Source organism: Mesitornis unicolor, unplaced genomic scaffold (genome assembly GCF_000695765.1).
Source record: "Mesitornis unicolor isolate BGI_N332 unplaced genomic scaffold, ASM69576v1 scaffold2304, whole genome shotgun sequence".
NCBI classification, from domain to species: domain Eukaryota; kingdom Metazoa; phylum Chordata; class Aves; order Mesitornithiformes; family Mesitornithidae; genus Mesitornis; species Mesitornis unicolor.
The window spans coordinates 73802-92460 of NW_010180601.1; the positions used below are offsets into that span (position 1 = coordinate 73802).

At 39.5% G+C, this 18659-nt stretch overlaps 1 protein-coding gene across 3 annotated transcripts in view; it reads left to right on the forward strand.

Annotated features, from left to right (window-relative positions):
* ERG (v-ets avian erythroblastosis virus E26 oncogene homolog) overlaps window positions 1–13074 on the forward strand; it is a 62087-nt gene extending 49013 nt beyond the window's left edge. For 2 of the 3 annotated variants that reach the window (XM_010183122.1, XM_010183123.1), the window contains 5 exons: window positions 610–681; window positions 6892–6960; window positions 7326–7382; window positions 9263–9310; window positions 12086–13074. In XM_010183122.1, coding sequence (XP_010181424.1) covers window positions 610–681; window positions 6892–6960; window positions 7326–7382; window positions 9263–9310; window positions 12086–12606 — 767 coding nt within the window. In that variant the 3' untranslated portion in view covers window positions 12607–13074. The remainder of the gene's footprint in view (window positions 1–609; window positions 682–6891; window positions 6961–7325; window positions 7383–9262; window positions 9311–12085) is intronic. The other variant, XM_010183124.1, reaches the window with a different exon arrangement.
* Window positions 13075–18659: the final 5585 nt, after the last annotated feature.

Consider the following 18659-nt stretch of genomic DNA (forward strand, 5'->3'; position numbering starts at 1 on the left):
CCTTAAGACCCTTTTCATGCTCCTAGAGATGGTTGCTAGAAGTCTGTTGATGTATTTAGAGCAATTTCAATGCCTGAGATAAATGAGATACCATTTTCCATATCAAGCTCAATGTTTTTAATTTTTTCACTCTGTGAAGAGAATGAGATTTCTGAGGGTCTGACCCAAAGTTGACCGAAGTCTGAGAGAAGATTCTCACAGACATCAATAGGCTTTGGCCCAGGCCTACAGTCTCTATTGAAAATATGAACCTGTTTAGGGAGTGTGTGCACTAATGAAGAGAAGGCAAAGAAGTTTTATTTCAGAAGCTGTAAATCCACCTACCCAAGTGGAGGTGATTGTGGTGAAGGTAGAAGGGATTTCCTGAGCTTGAATCTCTCCTCTCCTAACAAAGATTTTGCACAAACTTTTGTCCAGTAATTTGATTGGATTTACACAGATGCAAAGGCTGTCGGAATTAACTTTTATATGTAACAGTCCTAAGATAGAAAATTAGTAATAGAAAGATTCATAGTCATCATTCAGACACACTACAAGAGGAGAAATATCAGTAGACTTGGGACTGTGAAAATGAATCTTTAGGTGTTATGTCTTCTTATTTCTCTTTAGGAGGTGCCACTTTTATTTTTCCAAATACATCAGTTTATCCAGAAGCAACACAAAGAATTTCAACCAGGCCAGGTATGAACAATGACTACATTTTGTATGCTGTGATCTTACTCATTTCATCTCTTGAAGTATCATTCTTTTTCTCCTTCAACTCTCTTCTCATAAATATTAGGCTATATTTTGAATACACACACACATACTATATACATATATTTTACATATATGTGTATGCATATAGCACTTTTTTGAGTGAGATGATTAAATAGAGCAGTTTAATGTCTGTTTCTTCCATATTTCTCTGTTTCTGAAGCAATGCTATCTAGTGTTTAAAGCACTAGAGCTCTATTCACTGTTTCTGTTGCATTGTCCCAGCACAGTCACTTTTCAATTTCTGCCTGTAAAATGGGGCAAGAATACCCTCTTTTATAATGCTATTTGAAATATATTGGGGAAGTGTACTCTTAAAAATGCAGGATACATATTTCTCCTGCTATCTGCTTTTTATTTATGTTTGAGGCAAATAAACCCCACAAAACTGATTGAGAGTTTAAGAGACTAAATAAATAAAAGCAAAGCATAAAAACTTCTTAGTACTCAAAAGTTTGAAGCCCATGGAAGTATCATGGGTGTGCTGGTTTGTGAAAGGCTAAAGGGAAAAATTAAAGAAGATGAGGACGTTACTATGAAGCTAAAAGTTTTCTTTACGTCACCCTTCACCACTAAAGATGTTGGAAAAATGCCTAGTCTAGGCATTTGTTTTTCCAGTAAGAAGTACATCAAGAGGAATTGCATCCAAAATACTAAATTTAAAGGAAATTCGTTACTGAGCCAGAGTCATGCATCCTAGTGTTCTGAAGGGACATAGGCTTGAATTGACTGAGCTCTTGTGAAAAGATACATTCTCTCATTAAAAACAGAGTGGGTTTTGGATAGCAAGTACTTCATCTGGTCTGGATAAAGTCAAATGAGGAGTGGCTGAGGGAACTGTGGTTGTTTAGCCTGGAGAAGAAGATGCTGAGGGAAGACTTTATCGCTCTCTACAACTACTAAAAGGAGGTTGTAGTGAGGCAGGGGTCAGTCTCTTCTCCCAAGTAACAAGTGATAGGACAAGAGGAAATGGCCTTAAGTTGTGCCAGGGGAGGTTTAGATTAGGTATTAGGATAAATTTCTTCACTGAAAGGGTTATCAGGCACTGGAACGGGCTGCCCAGGGAAGTGGTGGAGTCACCATCTCTGAAGGTATTTAAATGACAGTTAGATAGATAAGGTACATGGTTTAGTAGTGGACAGGTTATGGCTGAACTTGATGATCTTAAAGGTAGTTTTCAACCAAATAATTCTATGGTTCTATGATCTGTCTTTTATCAATGATCTAGGGTATAATCCAGGAGGGTATACACAAGTAACTATTTTATATACAATTGTATACATGTATATATGTATGCCTGCAAATTTGTTAACTGATTATTAAAAAAGGTAGATAGGGAAATAGTTACCAGACCATTACATTATCAAATCCACCCTGCTCAGTTTCTAGGAAAACAAACTCTTCTGCTAGGTTTGTTTGTCTGTAACAATACTGTAGTGAATAGAAAGGAAACTACTGATCCAGTGTATAATACATTTAGCATTTGGCTTTCATAAGTCATTTGCTAAAGTGCCCCACAACTATTCACAATAAAATTTAAATCAGCATATCATAAGAAACAAAATATTTCAACAGATCAAGAACTGGCTAATTAACCTATTACCAAGACCAAATAATGTGCACCTTAAAGTCGTGGGTGTTTTAGCATTCTCATTGTTAATAATTGGAAAAAGTACACAATGCAATTTTATATAAAACTTAGAGATGACATATGAGTTTGTCATTACATAAAGCCATTCTTCCAAAGGATTCCTCTGCAGACACCCAGAGCTTTGTTAAGAGATCAGTGAAATGGCAATATGTTAACAGCTGAAAATACAAGTTGATAAATGCAGTGTAAGACACAAGTTATTTGCATGTATTACTGATTTCAAATTGACCTCCTTCAGTCATAAAAGAAGAACTTAATACAAGCATCTTTACTTATTACACAATGAAAGCCACTGCTCTAGCTGTTGGCCAAAGTGAAAAAAAGTAAACAAGTGGAGAAACACAGTGGAGGATCATATGGGAAATTTGACTGTGCCACTAAATAAATCAGCAGTGTGGCCTTGTACGGAAAGCTGTGTGAATCATCCCTTACCAAAAAGGCTGTTTTCAGAATTAGAAGGTGCTTAGACCAAGCCATGGAAACATGGAAAATATTTCAAGCATGTTGAAAGATATAAAAGTTTGAAATTGTTCAACTCAGGGTCTGGGGATGAGGAAACATGATATAATTATCAAAATGAGCAGTGTCACAAAGTACCTGCTTTCTCTCAGTATTAGAAGTAAGGATATTAAAAAAAAAAAGTTAGACATTTCCTTTAAACATTAAAATAGTCTGTGACCCTCATGGTCACGTGTTATTGTAGCACCAAGGAGCTTTTAATGGTACAGAGGAAACTGGACATGAATATGGATGAGAAGACAAAGCATAGCTATAGGAGCCATTACCAGCTACGCAATGTGAAACTGGATGTGCGAATCTTTCAGTAGTTTCCAAAGAAAATGAACATGTAACATAAGACCAGAGAGACCTGGATGTCCTGCAGGAAATAACCATGCCAATTGAGAGGATTTCAGGCAAAGGCTAGAATGAGTCTGTGAAACAATAGTATTTTGTGAAAATGCTTCCAATTGAACAAAAACTGGGTTTTTTTATCCCATGAGATATTCTATGATTTCAATATTTGTTTTGTCCTGACTTGTGATGGAAAAATAAAATACTACTTTTCTCTGAAGTAAAAGGTTCTAAAAAACCCACAGATATGATAAACACCTTCATTTCAGCATTTTTATCCAAAACACATTTACAATGACATATATAAAACAAAATGCTTTATGTCAAATATTAAAAGTATCTTTCTGTGTCGACAGTATTCCTTGTGGGAGTTGCAGTTTGGATATAGGGTGTCTCTATTCTTCTGTGTAAACTGGTGTATCCTAACTAAACATTTCCTACAACAAACTATCCTGTGATTTTAAAAATATTCTTTTTTTTTATCTTTTACAATTGAAAGTTGACAAACATCTTTAAAGTCAGAATTTTCATTCAGAAAGAAAAATATGTGCTTTTTTTGCAGAAACTCAGTTTTCTTCCAAGAAACCATTTCATTGGCTTATTCCATGGCTTTCCTTTTAGTTAAATTTCACAATTTAACTAGGCTGCAAAGAAGCTTTTCCATAACAAAGTGCACTTCACGTGAGAGCAATGGCAGACCCTGGGGACAATCTCTTGATGACATGAAAAAGGTCAAAAATGAGGAGGGGGGAATAAATAATGTTAAATAGGAATTAGTCAAATCCTACTATGCAACTCTGGAGAAAGTAATTAAGCATTCCCATTGTTAAGACACTACAATAGAAAACAGGAAATGAGCAGGGCTTGTAATGAACTGCAATGACAAAGGCATATTTCTTCAGTCACCTTTACAACAGAACATGAGGCTGCAGCAAGCTCAAAGTAATACAGTAAAGCTATCAGGAGCTCAGAAAGACCTAATATGGGTTTGTCCACGTCTCATCAAACAGGAGCATTCCCATCAAAGATCTGTCCAAGATAAGGACATGTTGTACTAGTATCTCATGAATAAGAACAAATGTGCTTATCTAGGATAGCAACATGTTTATCAAGGCACAATACTGAACTAAGAATGAAATTGGAATTTTGCACTATTTCAAGAAAGGCTGATAACTGAATTTTTATTTTAATGGAGAGGGCGTAGTCTGAAACCATCTTATGATGTGTTGAGTTAAAAGGCTAAACAGTTCTCTCACAGTACTAAATTTGTACCAAATATATTTTAAGGCTGCAATTGCTGCCAAGTACAAGCTCACAACATCACATAGCCCTCTCAGTGTATAGGTTTCTAATAATTTGGAGATGCACAAAGGAGAAGAGAGAGGAGAGGGAGAGGGAGAGGGAGAGGGAGAGGGAGAGGGAGAGGGAGAGGAGTTTCATAGCCTGTTGACAAGCATATACCTTCCATGTCATCTTTTTTCCCTATTTGTAGTCTTTCAGGGCAGAGAATGGAAGAACTAGGGGGGGGAAATAGGTTCCCTTATGCCACCAGAATCTCCCTGGAAAGGCTGTCATGGAAATAGAGATCTGGCCAGGCAAGGCAGGCCTGGACAAGATACACACAGTGTTGATCTCAAGCTGGTCCAGACATCTGCATGTTACAGTGATTCACCTACGCACCAGTATTCTGCTCACAGATGAGCACTTGTGCAATTCACAAGTTTCTGAAAGACAAAACTGTGGAATAGTTCTCAAGAAATCAAGGATAAAAAGGCACTAGTTATTCAAATGTAATGCAAAGATAAATTGCTGTCTCAGCAAAAGCGAAGTTTTTGAAGTGTAAGATTCCAGGAGATGACAGTGCAGATAGTGCCAGTCTACTCCTCAAGCCAAACAGACTAAATAAATTAAAGGCACTTTGGTTGTGAATTTCACACTACACTGTATTTCCATTCAGTACTTCTGCTCATAGTGCTTGGAAATGGGCAGGGATACATCTGTTTTGCACAGAGCCAGTCTATGACTGTTTCTTTACTTCCCAATTGGTTTCATTTCCAAACATAATTTCTAAAATAAAGCACAAGCACTGTTAAGAATCAAACCATCTGCACCAACTTAGTTCTACCAGGTGGATACTGCTACCTTCCTGAGATCCTGGGCAGGCTACATAAGCCTCTGATCTTGGCAGCAATTTTAGCTAATGTGTTAAAGCCAGCCATAGAAAAGCACAGGCCAATGAAAAAGATTTCAAAGAATAAACCAAACATTTAAATTTACTATATATATTTATGAAGAACTCTTCTACATTTTAATTTCTTCATTTTTATATGCTAAAGCATTTAAATGAAATGGAAGTAATGAAAATGAAAGAAAAGGCAAACAAAAATTTAGATACATAGAATCCTAGAATCATAGAATGGTTTGGGTTGGAAGGGACCTTAAAGATCATACAGTCCAACCACCTGCCATGGGCAGAGACACCTCCCACCAGACCAGGTTTCTCAAAGCTCTGTCCAACCTGGTCTTGAATACTTCCAGGGAGAGGGCATCCACAATGTCCCTGAGCAACCTCTTCTAGTGTCTTATAAAGTTAAGGAGCTTGTCCCAAGAAGTAGAAATTAATATTTAAATAGATGAAGCAGGAAAAAAACTATCCACTTTTTGGAAGAACTATAATATGTATATATGTTTAACATTTAAGCATGTTCACTGTTTTCACATGTTATGTTTCTAAATATCTGTGAGGATACTGAGGTGTAGAAGGGCAAGTAAAAGAAAAGGAATTATTAATAATTTGGAATGACTGGTAGAAGAGAAACAAGTGAGATTGGCAAAGTGCAGCAATCAGGTATCCCAGAAGGTTGGATTCTGAATGATGAGATCAGAGGGTGCATCTGAGAAAGAGAGCCCTTGCAAACATGAGGAGTAATATCATAGGGAGAGCATAATAAAGCACATGATGGCAATGAGAACTGGTGCAGACACAAACATACAGCAGTGGTTTAGAGGAATCTCCAACAGACAAAATCAAGACTTTGTTGTCTTATATATCTCTGCCTATGACCAGGTGGCAGAAAAGGGAACTCTCAAACTCAACCTATAAGGTTTGATCAATCTCAAGGGATGACAGCAACAGGCTAACAAAGAATGGCACATTAAATCAACTTAAGTCTGTCTGCTTAAAATACGGTTACATGCTGAGGTTGGGAGGGAATGCTACACAGTTTATGCTTAATCTGAGCTCTTACCTCTTGGGAAACTTTTCCTGCAAGGCTGTAGCATAAATTGTCCATGATGTGCAGTGTGTCTCATTCCCTGTTGTCCTGGACTGGGGAAGGAGAACAAAGGGTGTACTCTGAGCCTTTGGAAATTACAGACTCTATAGGGTTTTTACCAGCTATTTCAGTGCAGTTCAGACATCTAACAGGAATAGTCGCCTCCAAAGAGCAAAGCAAATGGCAATGTGATACTGTGATTTTTAGAGACAATAGAGATGAGAAAGGTTTTATCAGTGAGTGTCCTTCCTACTTCAGTAAATTTTCCAATCCAGTGGGTACCCTAGAAACATGCCCCTTATGGACGTAAACATGTTATCCCATATCTGCATGAATCAGTGTATTATTCCTTTGCAGATTTGCCTTATGAGCAAGCCAGGAGATCAGCATGGACGAGTCACACCCACCCCAGTCCTCAGTCAAAAGGTAAAAAACCTCTGCGTATGTATAGCCTGTGGGCCTACTGCACATCTGGTGCAACCTGCATAGACTCTGAAGTCAACTGATAGGAGCTACCTCAGCGTTAAGCACTGGAAGAATTTTACCTGTGCCTTGGCTAAAAAGCCTGTTAGCTGTGTAAAGGCAATACTCTGTGAAGTTAATGGGGCAGCCACATCCTCCCTTGAACTCAGGCCTTATCAGGGCCATGACCATATAGTCCTATAAAGTTACACCTATTGTGAACATCATTGAGTGGTGAGCAGCAGGAGTCCTAGGCCTGTGATCTGTCACAGGTTTGGTGACCAACTTCCAAGCTGGAAGAATAACTACATGGATTTTTCCATTTTCAGCTACTCAGCCATCATCCTCAACAGTTCCCAAAACAGAAGACCAGCGTCCTCAGTTAGGTGGGTGTCATTTTGTTTTAATTATTCCTGGGTATGGTTATATGACGGGGTTTGTTGAACCTAATGAGAAGGACAGCTTGTTGCCTACCAACCAGTTGCAACATCTGATGCAGAGCACTAATGAGATCTTCAGCTGGTGACCACTAAATCCCCAGACATGTATGAGTTGGCTCTACAGCTGGATCTGAGATGAAGGCTTCATGACCATTGAAAATTGTGTTTAGCAATGTTTAATGGCAGTGATGACCTTGGAGAGTGAAAAAGCTGTTAAACAAAGTACCTATGTACAGTTTAGGTACAAAGGTGGAAGCTAAGAATGTCAAAAGACGATATACCCCACAGTAGTTAAAATTCTAGCAGTTGGGAAATGTGCATGAGCAAAGAGATGAAAATGGATTGCAGTATACAGAATCTTATTTGAAATTGGGTCCTGAAATTAAACAGGAAAATTACAAGAATTCTCAGTCTGTTGGGAAACTGAGGAGAAAGTAGAAGTTTATTAGTTTGTAGACTAGTGGTTTTGCAAAATGGGTGTATTTTGTGTTTTCAAAGCAGCAAATCCATGGGGTAGGACTTAATCCCTTATTGTGAATTAGACTGTGTCTTGAACAGGTAGCTATAAAGCACTACAGAGATTCTGAGTCAGTTATGGCTTCTGTTAACAGCAAAAGGTAGAAGTAAAAGAGGTTTGGAGCATATTCCTAGCTCAGAAGACTCTGAGCCTGGTTTTATCAGATGGATTTCAAATCATTACTCTGTTTATTTTATTTTTTTTATCGCTAAATAAGACTATGTGCATGATTACATCTTATTAACTCACATACATGCTGCCTGGGAAGTATTAATTATATTGCTTTTTGCCCAGATAGCATTTTATCTAATCTAGCTTTCCAACCGTGAGAATCTTTCAAGAAATATACTGATGATTTATTTAGGTCCTTAGGACTGTTTAATGGCTCTGTGTGAGCTGCCCAGATTATTTAAATGTATAAGGAATGTAACCTGATTATCTTCTTGGCTGTAAAACTGGTGGCCATTTGAGAGCAGCTGTCCGGAGAGGAGGCAGCCTGGCCACAGGGTTGTTCAGTGAGAGGCTCCAGACTGTGCTTGCAGCCCATGACTTTGGCTTTTGTGCTTCTGTCACAGCCTTTTTTGTGTTATACTTCAATTCAGGGCAAAATAAGTTTTCATTTCTGGAAGGAATCCCTTGAGGAAAATGTCAAGATGCTACAAACATTGTGTAGCTGTCACAGGCTCTTCTGAAAACCCTAGTTGCAAGGTGAATACAGAGGATCCCTCACTGATAAAGAAGAAACGACTCATCCACGTTGCCTGGGTTCAGCCATGCACTCTCAGCCCTCTTTGGGACACTCTTTTGGCACATAAAGAGTTGACAGTGGTGCAAGGAAAACAAATAAGGCCTCACAAGAAAAGAGGCCTCTGTCCTTTGCGGAGGGGACTCTCACCCCATTACCTGTCTGTGTCTCTGGGCCCTGGCACACTGCAAGAGTTGATAGTACCAAAGGGTATCTGCGTGTATGTGTACTTTATGTAGGAAGCAGTATACTTCTAGGCCAGATTTACAGTGTGTCTGAACATCTGCTTGTGCACACTAATACAGTACAAAAGGTAAATGTATCCTTTCAGTTGTTCACTTGCACACTCTATTTTAAAGGAAAACATACAAATATTGTGATGAAGTAAAAGGAACCACTTTCCTCAGTTTTGGGGGGGAGGGGGGAAAGTCCCATTTTTTGGATGGGACTGTATACCATCCCATCAGGTGTTATACACTGCTCCTTACAAGGTTAAAAAATGACACTGAAAATATTTGACATCTTCATTACATGATTTAAAATCTTTCTTTCACAATTTTGTAGATCCATATCAGATTCTTGGACCGACCAGCAGCCGACTTGCAAATCCAGGTGAGAAGGGATTTTGCTGATTTAGGAGTATTTCTCTTCACTGCTAGTGTCCCCACTTCAACTTTAAGGCCAGACCTGGTGGTGTGACCAATTTTACCACTTTTCGATATGACTCAGTAGGAGCTGCTTATATCCAATGTGCTGCAGGATTAGGTTTCTAAATTACACAAGGATGGGACTGAGGTCACAGATTAAGACATGTAAACACATGTATATTAATATCTACATATGAGCTAGGTGTTTTGTTTCCCATGTTATTAATTGGAGACATAGTTAATATAACTCTCCATAGAGAGCTGTTCAAATCATCCTAGAGTAGATGGTTACATTAATCAGTCACATACCTCATATGAATAGGAGTTCACTTCAGTTGCCTAAGCATTGAGATTTTGTTTAGAGCTGTAAGATATCCCCTTTGGCCTCCAGGTACCCCTCCAGAAAAGCATGAGTCTCTTACCATTCTGTGTCATATGTGTCCCAAATTCTGTTAATTCACAATACAATACCATAGTGACCTTGACAAATACAAAATTTTCAGATTAATAACACAAACCAGCAAAAATATATAGGAAAAAAAGAGGAAAGCTTAATCTATTTGTGAAGAATAATTGGGTTAACACTTCAAAAATATTCTCCCACTATAAGAAGATGGCAACAGGGTGTGTTGTGGACAGGGGCTTGTAGCATATTTTAGCTAAAGACGAGGAACCTTCTTGGTGAGTTAATAACACTGATTGCGAACTGTGCCAATTTCACTATTGCTGCTCTGAGTTTGCAGGGCACAATGTGACCATACATCACTATAATTAACATCATAATCTGCCACAGAGGATTGACATTGTACGTGCCACTTCCTATTTCCCTTGCTTCAACAGCCACAGGCCACAGTGTTCCTGGCTCCACATTTTCGGTCTCCTCAACCCTCAGTAACAATGTCTCTTCTTACAAGGATTGTATGGCTTTTCAAGGCATGAAATTGCCAAAATACTGATCCATTTCTTTTCACTTTATCTCAAGTGACAGCAAGCACAGTTCTAGATTAGTTTACCTTCCAAACAGTTTTGCATGGCATAGGAAAGCAATTAAGTATTAAGAATAGTTTTTTCCAGATGTCTTAAGACCTAAGGTGGGTTTCAGTTGACACTGATCTTAACTGGAAGTGGGGACCTACCTCCATTTAATTTGTTCATAAACCCCAACTTTTACGATTTTGTCAAGTGTCCATTTGATAGCCTTCATTACTGTGGAAGACACTAACATGATCTGGATTGGGTTACTTTTTTAACATTTGGATATGCAATTCCTACACACCATCGTTCTTGTGCTTTAACATGTTTTGTGTGTTTATAAATTGGTGGAATTACTCTCTCATTAAAAGGAAATTGACAGCAACCATTTATTTTCATAGGACTATATATTACATTTGGAAGGCAAGTGTTTATGTTAGAACATATGTTGGATTGCTTACTCAAAAAATTGTGTTTTGTCCAGTGCTGAAATGTTTATTGATTTTCAAAGGCTAATCCTCTTGTTATGTTTCGTGTATTAAAACTTGCATGCCTTGCTCATACCATGGATTCTTTTGTTTGTTTGTTTGCTTAATGCATGTTAATGGAACAGAAGAAATTCATTAGGGATAGTTTGGATAAATATAATTTAAAGGAATATGGGTTTCAGTTGCACTGAAGTATAAACTGCTAATGGGTTTCAGATGCTACTCTAGCTTGATATTATAATTCACTACTATAAGCTTTCTAAAGAAAAGCTTGTTTATTATACCCACATATCTGGTTTGGAAAGAAAAAGAAACCTAACCGATTCCTGGTCAGAGATGTACTTAGAAGTTAGCACATACAAGCTGGTTGGCAAATTCTGCTGACATTGTGCTTGTGAAACAGATTGCCTTGCAAGCTGCTTCAGCTGTATTTTGCATCATTTCAGTGCTGCTTTATTAAGAAATGCTAAGCTTTTAACATGAGTATCAGTGGCAAGGCCCTTTGAAATCTACTTTGACTTGCCTAAAATGTTCAAATTTTGTTCCTGTAACTGGGCAACACACTTCTGCAAAGTTGACAGGAGACTAATTATTTTCTTTTTAATATGAAATTGGCAAAGGAGGGAAAAAAAACACAAAAATGTTTTAAGTCTTAACTTCAGTAATCATTTAAACTCGTTTGACACAGAACAATGACAAGAATGTATTTTATGGACCTTCTCACTGTTCTTGCAAATGTTTTGCACTATGGTTGTATGCAGTGCAACAGCAAGCTAATAAGTTTCCGTTCTGCATTTCCCTAAATGCTGCAAATGGATTATATGGTTTGGCACAAGCCCAGCTTTCTCTAAACTTCTCCATTTTGTGTAGGCTTATTCCATAGCAGAGAACATTTAGTTGCAACATAATGCTGTGAGAACAAGCAAAATGTTACGCAAGTGAAAGCTGTTTGTCCTGAACTTTAGAGATTAGTTTCCTAAATGAGCGCTGTATTATTTCCCCATCAATTGTCTACACTGAGTGACATTAGGTAACTATTCAATCTCCATGTAATGGCATTCTGCCACTCAGATGAGGGAAAGCATGACACGTTACCATTATCTCTGCTTTTTGGGATTTCATGAGGCAGGGCTGGGAGAAAGGGTACTAGTTAAGAGTAAGAAGTAGGAACCAATGTTGCAACATTTCCTAATAGGGTCCAATGTGAGAGCCTGGAAGAATTGCTGCCTTAACGTTATTAGTCACTAGTCCTGACATTTCTATTTTGTTTCCCCCTGCAGGGAGTGGGCAGATACAGCTGTGGCAGTTCCTACTGGAGCTCCTCTCGGACAGCTCCAACTCCAACTGCATCACCTGGGAGGGCACCAATGGGGAGTTCAAGATGACCGACCCGGATGAAGTGGCTCGGCGCTGGGGAGAACGGAAAAGCAAGCCCAACATGAACTATGACAAACTCAGCCGTGCGCTTCGCTACTACTACGATAAAAATATTATGACTAAGGTTCATGGTAAGCGCTACGCTTACAAATTCGATTTCCACGGAATTGCTCAGGCACTCCAGCCTCATCCACCAGAGTCATCCATGTACAAATACCCATCAGACCTCCCCTACATGAGCTCCTATCATGCGCACCCTCAGAAGATGAACTTTGTAGCTCCCCACCCCCCTGCTTTGCCCGTAACATCGTCCAGCTTTTTTGCTGCCCCTAATCCATACTGGAATTCACCAACTGGAGGTATCTACCCCAATACCAGGCTGCCAGCTGCTCATATGCCTTCTCATCTTGGCACCTACTACTAAGTGGGGTAAAAAAAAAACACCAGAAAAAGCAAACAAAGACACTTCTCGCTGGGATACAGTCCCAGATGAATTGCAATGAACTCTGTTGGAGTACATGAATTAAAAGTGCCTAAAGAGACAAGGGAAGGTTTGGCTGGGGAAAAAAAAAACACGTTAAAAAAAGATGTCAAAAAGACTCTGTAGTAGGGATGTAAAGGTGATACTCAAGAAGTATTACGATACTAAAATGTAATGTATATGGGCATCGACTCTGTGGACCAAACAACAATAGACTATTGTAGGTAAAAGCATGAAATGATAAGGAAAACCTATGAATGCTAGTGGTCTTAAAAAGTTGATAAGCTTATGTGTAAAGTTTGATATCTTGCTAGTGCAAAACCAGGACTATACTACAGCAATATAAGGATAAGTTTATAGTGACCTAACATACAATATATGAATCATTACAAAAGAGGGGGGGGGGGAAGGGAAAAAAAAAGGAAAAAAAAGCCTACCTGTATTTAAAAAACAGAAACATATCAGCAACAAAAAAGACTGGTTTAGTGTGGAAGCTGATTTGGAGTGTAACAGCATTTTTTTAGTTAAAATCAAATTAGTTCCATTCATCAGAGTGTTATCAGCTACTCAAACTGTGAAGACAACCCAAACCTTAAGATTCCTTGACAGTACTACAGGAACCCTGAGCCAAACATTGGAAATGAGAATGTGCTGAAGGGCAAGTGTATGATTGTAAACCAGAGGCCTGCACCTGACAGAGGAAGCAGGAAGAAGGAAGAGGAGGACAAAGGTAGTGAGAATGCAAGAAAAAAAAACTTTAACAGTAGAGACTGAAAAGACTGAAAACTTAGTAGTGTTGGGACTATGAAGAAACACTTGTTTGGACTTGTGAAACATATTGCTCAGTATCACACCATTCCCAGTATTACAGAAGGAACGGACTTGCTTTTGTAGTAATAAAAAGTGGAAAAAGGGAAAAGCAGAAGAATTCAGAAATCAGAATATGCATCTCTTTTTAAAAAGAAGTAAAACTGGAATTGTGCTTGATATTTAAAAGTTACCAGTTAGAACCTCATCATTATTAAGGGCGTTTGTTTTCTATTGGTTAAAGCAAGAGACAACCCCTGACTGCCAAAATCAGAAATCATCTAAGTATTTTTGTTAGGCGGGCGCCAGTTTTTCTTTATCGAGTCGCGAACGCTGTGCGTTTGTCAGAATGAAGTATACAAGTCAATGTTATTTTTTTCCTTTTTATATAATTATTATATAACTTATGCATTTATACACTACGAGTTGATCTCGGCCAACCAAAGACACAAAAAAGGGACAATCAAAAATATTGTGGCCTTGAATTTTAACTCTGTATGCTTAATGTTTACATTATGAACATATTAGTACTTAGAATGCAGAATGTATGTAATAAAATAAGCTTGGCCTAGCATGGCAATTCAGATTGACACTGTAGTTTGCATTTGCATTTTCAGTGCCTGACATGCCTATCAGACCTCCTACTCACCATGTTAAAATGTGCTAGTCATTTTCTTTTAAAATTTTGTCTTGTGAAATCTGGCAATCATGAAAATGTAAGACCAAGTAGCAATGCTTAGCCTGAGTTCAAAGTGGACAGGTGCTGTGTATCTTCTTTTCCAGACAGTTCTGCTTAAATACTTGCAACCTTTCTCTAACTGTGCCTTGTCATTCTTGTCCTGAGTTTCTTTTGCCCAGAGATTGCAACCATGCGCAATTCTTTGACAGCTTCATGGACAAGATTGAAAATGAAGCCTAAAAGAGGCCTCTAAGGAAGAGTACTGATTATCATTTGCTGCCATCAGATTATGCTATCTCAGCCTGAGATGCATTTCATACTGAATCATATGTTGAATTACCATGCCTCCTTGCTATTAATACATACTGTGTCATTATTAGTATATAAAGTGAATAATTAATAACTTCCATTATTCCTCACTTTAGAATGGAGAGTATGGTAACTTGTTAATTTGTCATTGCAGTCCATCTTGGCTGTTTACAAAGGGCAGGATGTTTTCTTTCTCTTCTAGATTCAGAGGCTTCCCACACTGTGCCCTGGGCCTCAAAACTACATCTGGTGCCTAGTGGCATTACTCCATTTTTTTGCAACACCAGCTGAAGAACTGGTCTGGAAAATCAGCACTGACATTTATGAGTGGCTTTCCACAGCACAGGCAGCGTTTACTGCAGAGACCCCAGACAGCTCAGACCTCCAACTGTATCCCTTTTTTTTGCTGTTCTTTTGTCTCTTTCTCAGACAAAAGGGGTGTGGTTTCAGGTTTTATAGCAAATGTTCTGCATATCCATTTTGTGGAGCTTTAATCGGTGCTGTGCAGTGGGAGCCTACTAGCCAGACTCCTGTGTTATGGGTGTCTTGGTGGCAGTTTATAAGCACAGGATTATATTACTGATGTTTGAGACCTGAGCAGTGGCATCATAAGCCTAGTGGTCGTTTGGGAAATGAGCACTGTAAGTCTGTATCTCTTAAAAAATAAAAACTTACAGAAAGGTTAGAAAAACTGAACTCTTGGAAAAGGTTAGTCACTCACTATTTTAGAAAGTTACACCAGGCACACCTACGTGTTGACTGTAAGAATAATAGTTTGCCTTTCAGTGGAAATCTACTATGCTAAATGCTATCTACTTCATGTGTGCTTCCAACTCAGAAAACGGTAAGTGTATTGCTGAACCACCTTTTAATTAAACACTTAAAAATCCAGATAAAACAACCATCTTTGTTTAGACTGGCAAGAATATGCCTGGAGGCCTCCAAAGCATCACCAGTACTCACAGAGCTGCCTGCAGGATTTCCAGATCGTGTTGCCTGGCTGCTATCATGTGCAATGGGAACAACATCCTGACATTAAAATAAGGGGTCCAAATCCTGGAATAAGGATGGAGTCACAGCAAATGGCGTGATGGAGACCCTTCATGACGAAGAGCAAAATCCTACAGTAAGTCATGGGTAGCTCACTGGTGAACCAGTCCGGGACACCCATATTTGAGTGACACATTTCACCAGGACCAGCTCACAGCTTTCCAGGAGCCTTGGAAAACCTGGGTTTTACAACCCTGAGGATAAAGACAAGAATGGAGAGACCTTACTGGTGCTGCACTGGGATGGGTGGCTCTGCTACTTGCAGGGCCTCCCTACCCCAGGGGCAGCAGCCATCCCACAGGATCTTTCTGCTGGAGGACAAGGACCAGTCTGGTGTCTCAGGGCACTGGCAGAGGCAAAATGGGCAGTGAACCCATGGTAGTGTCTCTGCTGCTCACTGCCTGCTACCCAGTATGGCCCTGCAACTGGGAGACAGGAAGACGAGTTTTAGGGGCTGTTCAGATCATGGCAAGGAATTGGCTCAGTAGAGCCAAAAATGCTTAGTGAAGCTGAACTTTGCGTCCATATCATGAGAGACATTCACATGAGGCTCAGCTAGACCCCAAGGCCTTGGCTGAACATGCCGTTTGCCATTTAAGCATCTGAGTACATGGACAACATGGCCCTGATGAGTCCACATTTGTACAAGCTGGTCGCATTGATAACTTTGGCCCTTTGTTTAAATTAGGACTTCTTTTACAGTCGTTTGTAAGTCAGGGCTCATACCTTGCTACAGCACTCAGGACTGCTCTGAAAGTAAAAGCTTTATTTTTCCTGAAATTTAGATATACATATGTGTTTATCTTTCACCAAGAAATACACATCTGTCTGAGAAGGTACACTGTACCATGAGAAGTGATGGCGAGAAAAGTTTTAGAAGTAAAACTAGGAAGCTCAAATTTCACCATTTTCAATCAAGGTATTTCCCTTTATATTAAATAGGTTTTAGTTAGTATATAAAAAAATGCCTTTGAAGGATGTATTTTACAACACTTGTACTGTGAGTCAAGGGAAGATCAACTTAGGTTAGGACAGCACAGCACCAACTGCACTGAACTCCTTTATTCCCCACACTTTCCACATTCAGAAGAGTCCACATTTGGTACCTCAAATGCTAAATGCTTTTTAAGCAGCCCACAAAAACACGGGGATCATCAGTGGCTTAGACTATCTTCTGCAAACTTCTTGCTCAAACTGTTTCTTGCACCAGATAAGATATAATTTTAAAATAAAATTTTAATTACAGACGCATTTAAACAAAAGTAAAAAACCACTCTACCTTATATTATATGCTTAATAATCCCATGATCTTTTTCTGTGCCATTTTCTAAAGTTTTGGTCACATCAGGGGATAGACCTGAGAATAGTCTCTGCTTAACTAAATCTCTGGTAAGTCAGAATGGCACCTCATCCGTCCAAGGGATTCAGTTATCTCATGCCTGAATTTTAACCGCCTCCTGGAGCAATCCTGATGTAACACAAGTGCTTTGTTCCCTATCTGGTCAGTGGAGGGAGCCTTTGGATATCTTCACAGCAGATCATGTCTGCCTTTGGATCCTACATTAAGGAAATTAGGTGCTACCAGGAGGCTCACAGTGGACTGTGGCTAGTCCTTGGGCTTGGCTGGGACCTTGCTGACCATCAGCAAAATAAGCTCTTTCATGAGTGACAGGTAACCCAGTTATGTGGCAGCAACGCCTGGTGGAAAAAACAGTACCCTTGTACTTTCTCTGTAAAGCTATTTCATCTTTTTCCCATCACGGGAGTTACTGCATCCTGCACTGTGCTGGGCTGTTTGAAGAGCCCTTGCTCATCAGAGCTCAGCTAAGAGCTCACAGCATGTAGGATTCCAAGGAGACGGGCCCCCAGCACTTGGCACTAAACTGAGGAGGGCAAGTACTAAGGAATCCATGAAGCCTCCCCCTTGGTTAATGAGCACTATGCCCTTCTTTCCATAACGAGCGCTGCATGTACACTCACCTGGTCAAGGCATGAAGCTCTCAACTATACACTTCCTCATTCCTCTGACCATCTGGTTATGTCTTGACTTCTGCACAGACCACACAGGGTAAACATGAAAATGAAGTCTGGGTAAGCCACACCAATCTCAGGAATCACATGAGGCTGCTCAGAAGGCTGTCCTGGCTCCCTGCTTCTTTCCAGGCTTCAGCTGCAACCTCCGAAGTGGCTTGGCTCCACTGCTGCCCCTTGTTCCACTGGCAGCTGGAACTACAGCAAATGCATGACCCAGTGAGAGCTTTGCTTGAAGAAGGGGGGACCACTTGGTGAGCTGGTTAATGAGGAAATTAGGCCAACTGGAATGTGGAAAATTGCTTCAAAATGTAATGGCTGTCATTGTTTATAAAAGCACATATTTTCAAGAAAACTAAATAAAACAGCCAGGCTGATTAGGCTAGGAATTACCCTGAGATGTACTTTTAAATCTCTGAAGTGAGGATTTCTCAAAACCAGGCTCAGAAAATTTCATGGGCTGTGTACCAGAATCTTGGGCCATATATATTTTACAAAAGAATAAGCGGCAAAGTAATTTTCTATGCACAATCCTAGAAGAAGTAGTGAGAAAAACTACTTGGGGAAACCCCATCCATTCGCCTTACTGCTACAGGACTGTTTTCTATTGTATACTTACTGAAGTTTCCTTAACCCTCTTTTTTGAAAAGGTCTCAACTCCAGGGTATTTCCACCCATTCCCTTAACACAGCGACTAATACCTCTCATTATCAAAGACGGCGTTATTTGCCTTCCTGCTATTTTTGTATTTTGCAATTCCTTCTGATTACATTCCCCATGCTTCACACTCCAGAGTTCCTAGCCTGCCTCAATGTTTACAGCTTTCCAAATATTTGTAGTTTGTTATCATGCTTCTTTTGACTGGATGTTAGCCAAGCTTAGACGTATTCCACTTCACAAACCTATCCCTCTTCTTTTCTGATAATTGTTAATAGGCCCTTCTTTTATCTTTTTTTTCCTTCTTTGCTGTCTCTGCACATGAGCAGACCTGATGTCTCCTGCTGTCTAAACCATTTTCATCCACAACTTCTCCGACTGCTTTTTTTTTCCTACTGGAGTCTATGCCTCTCTCTCCAGTCAAGCAGCTACTGTACTTGTAGCCTCACTTGACTGAAAGGTC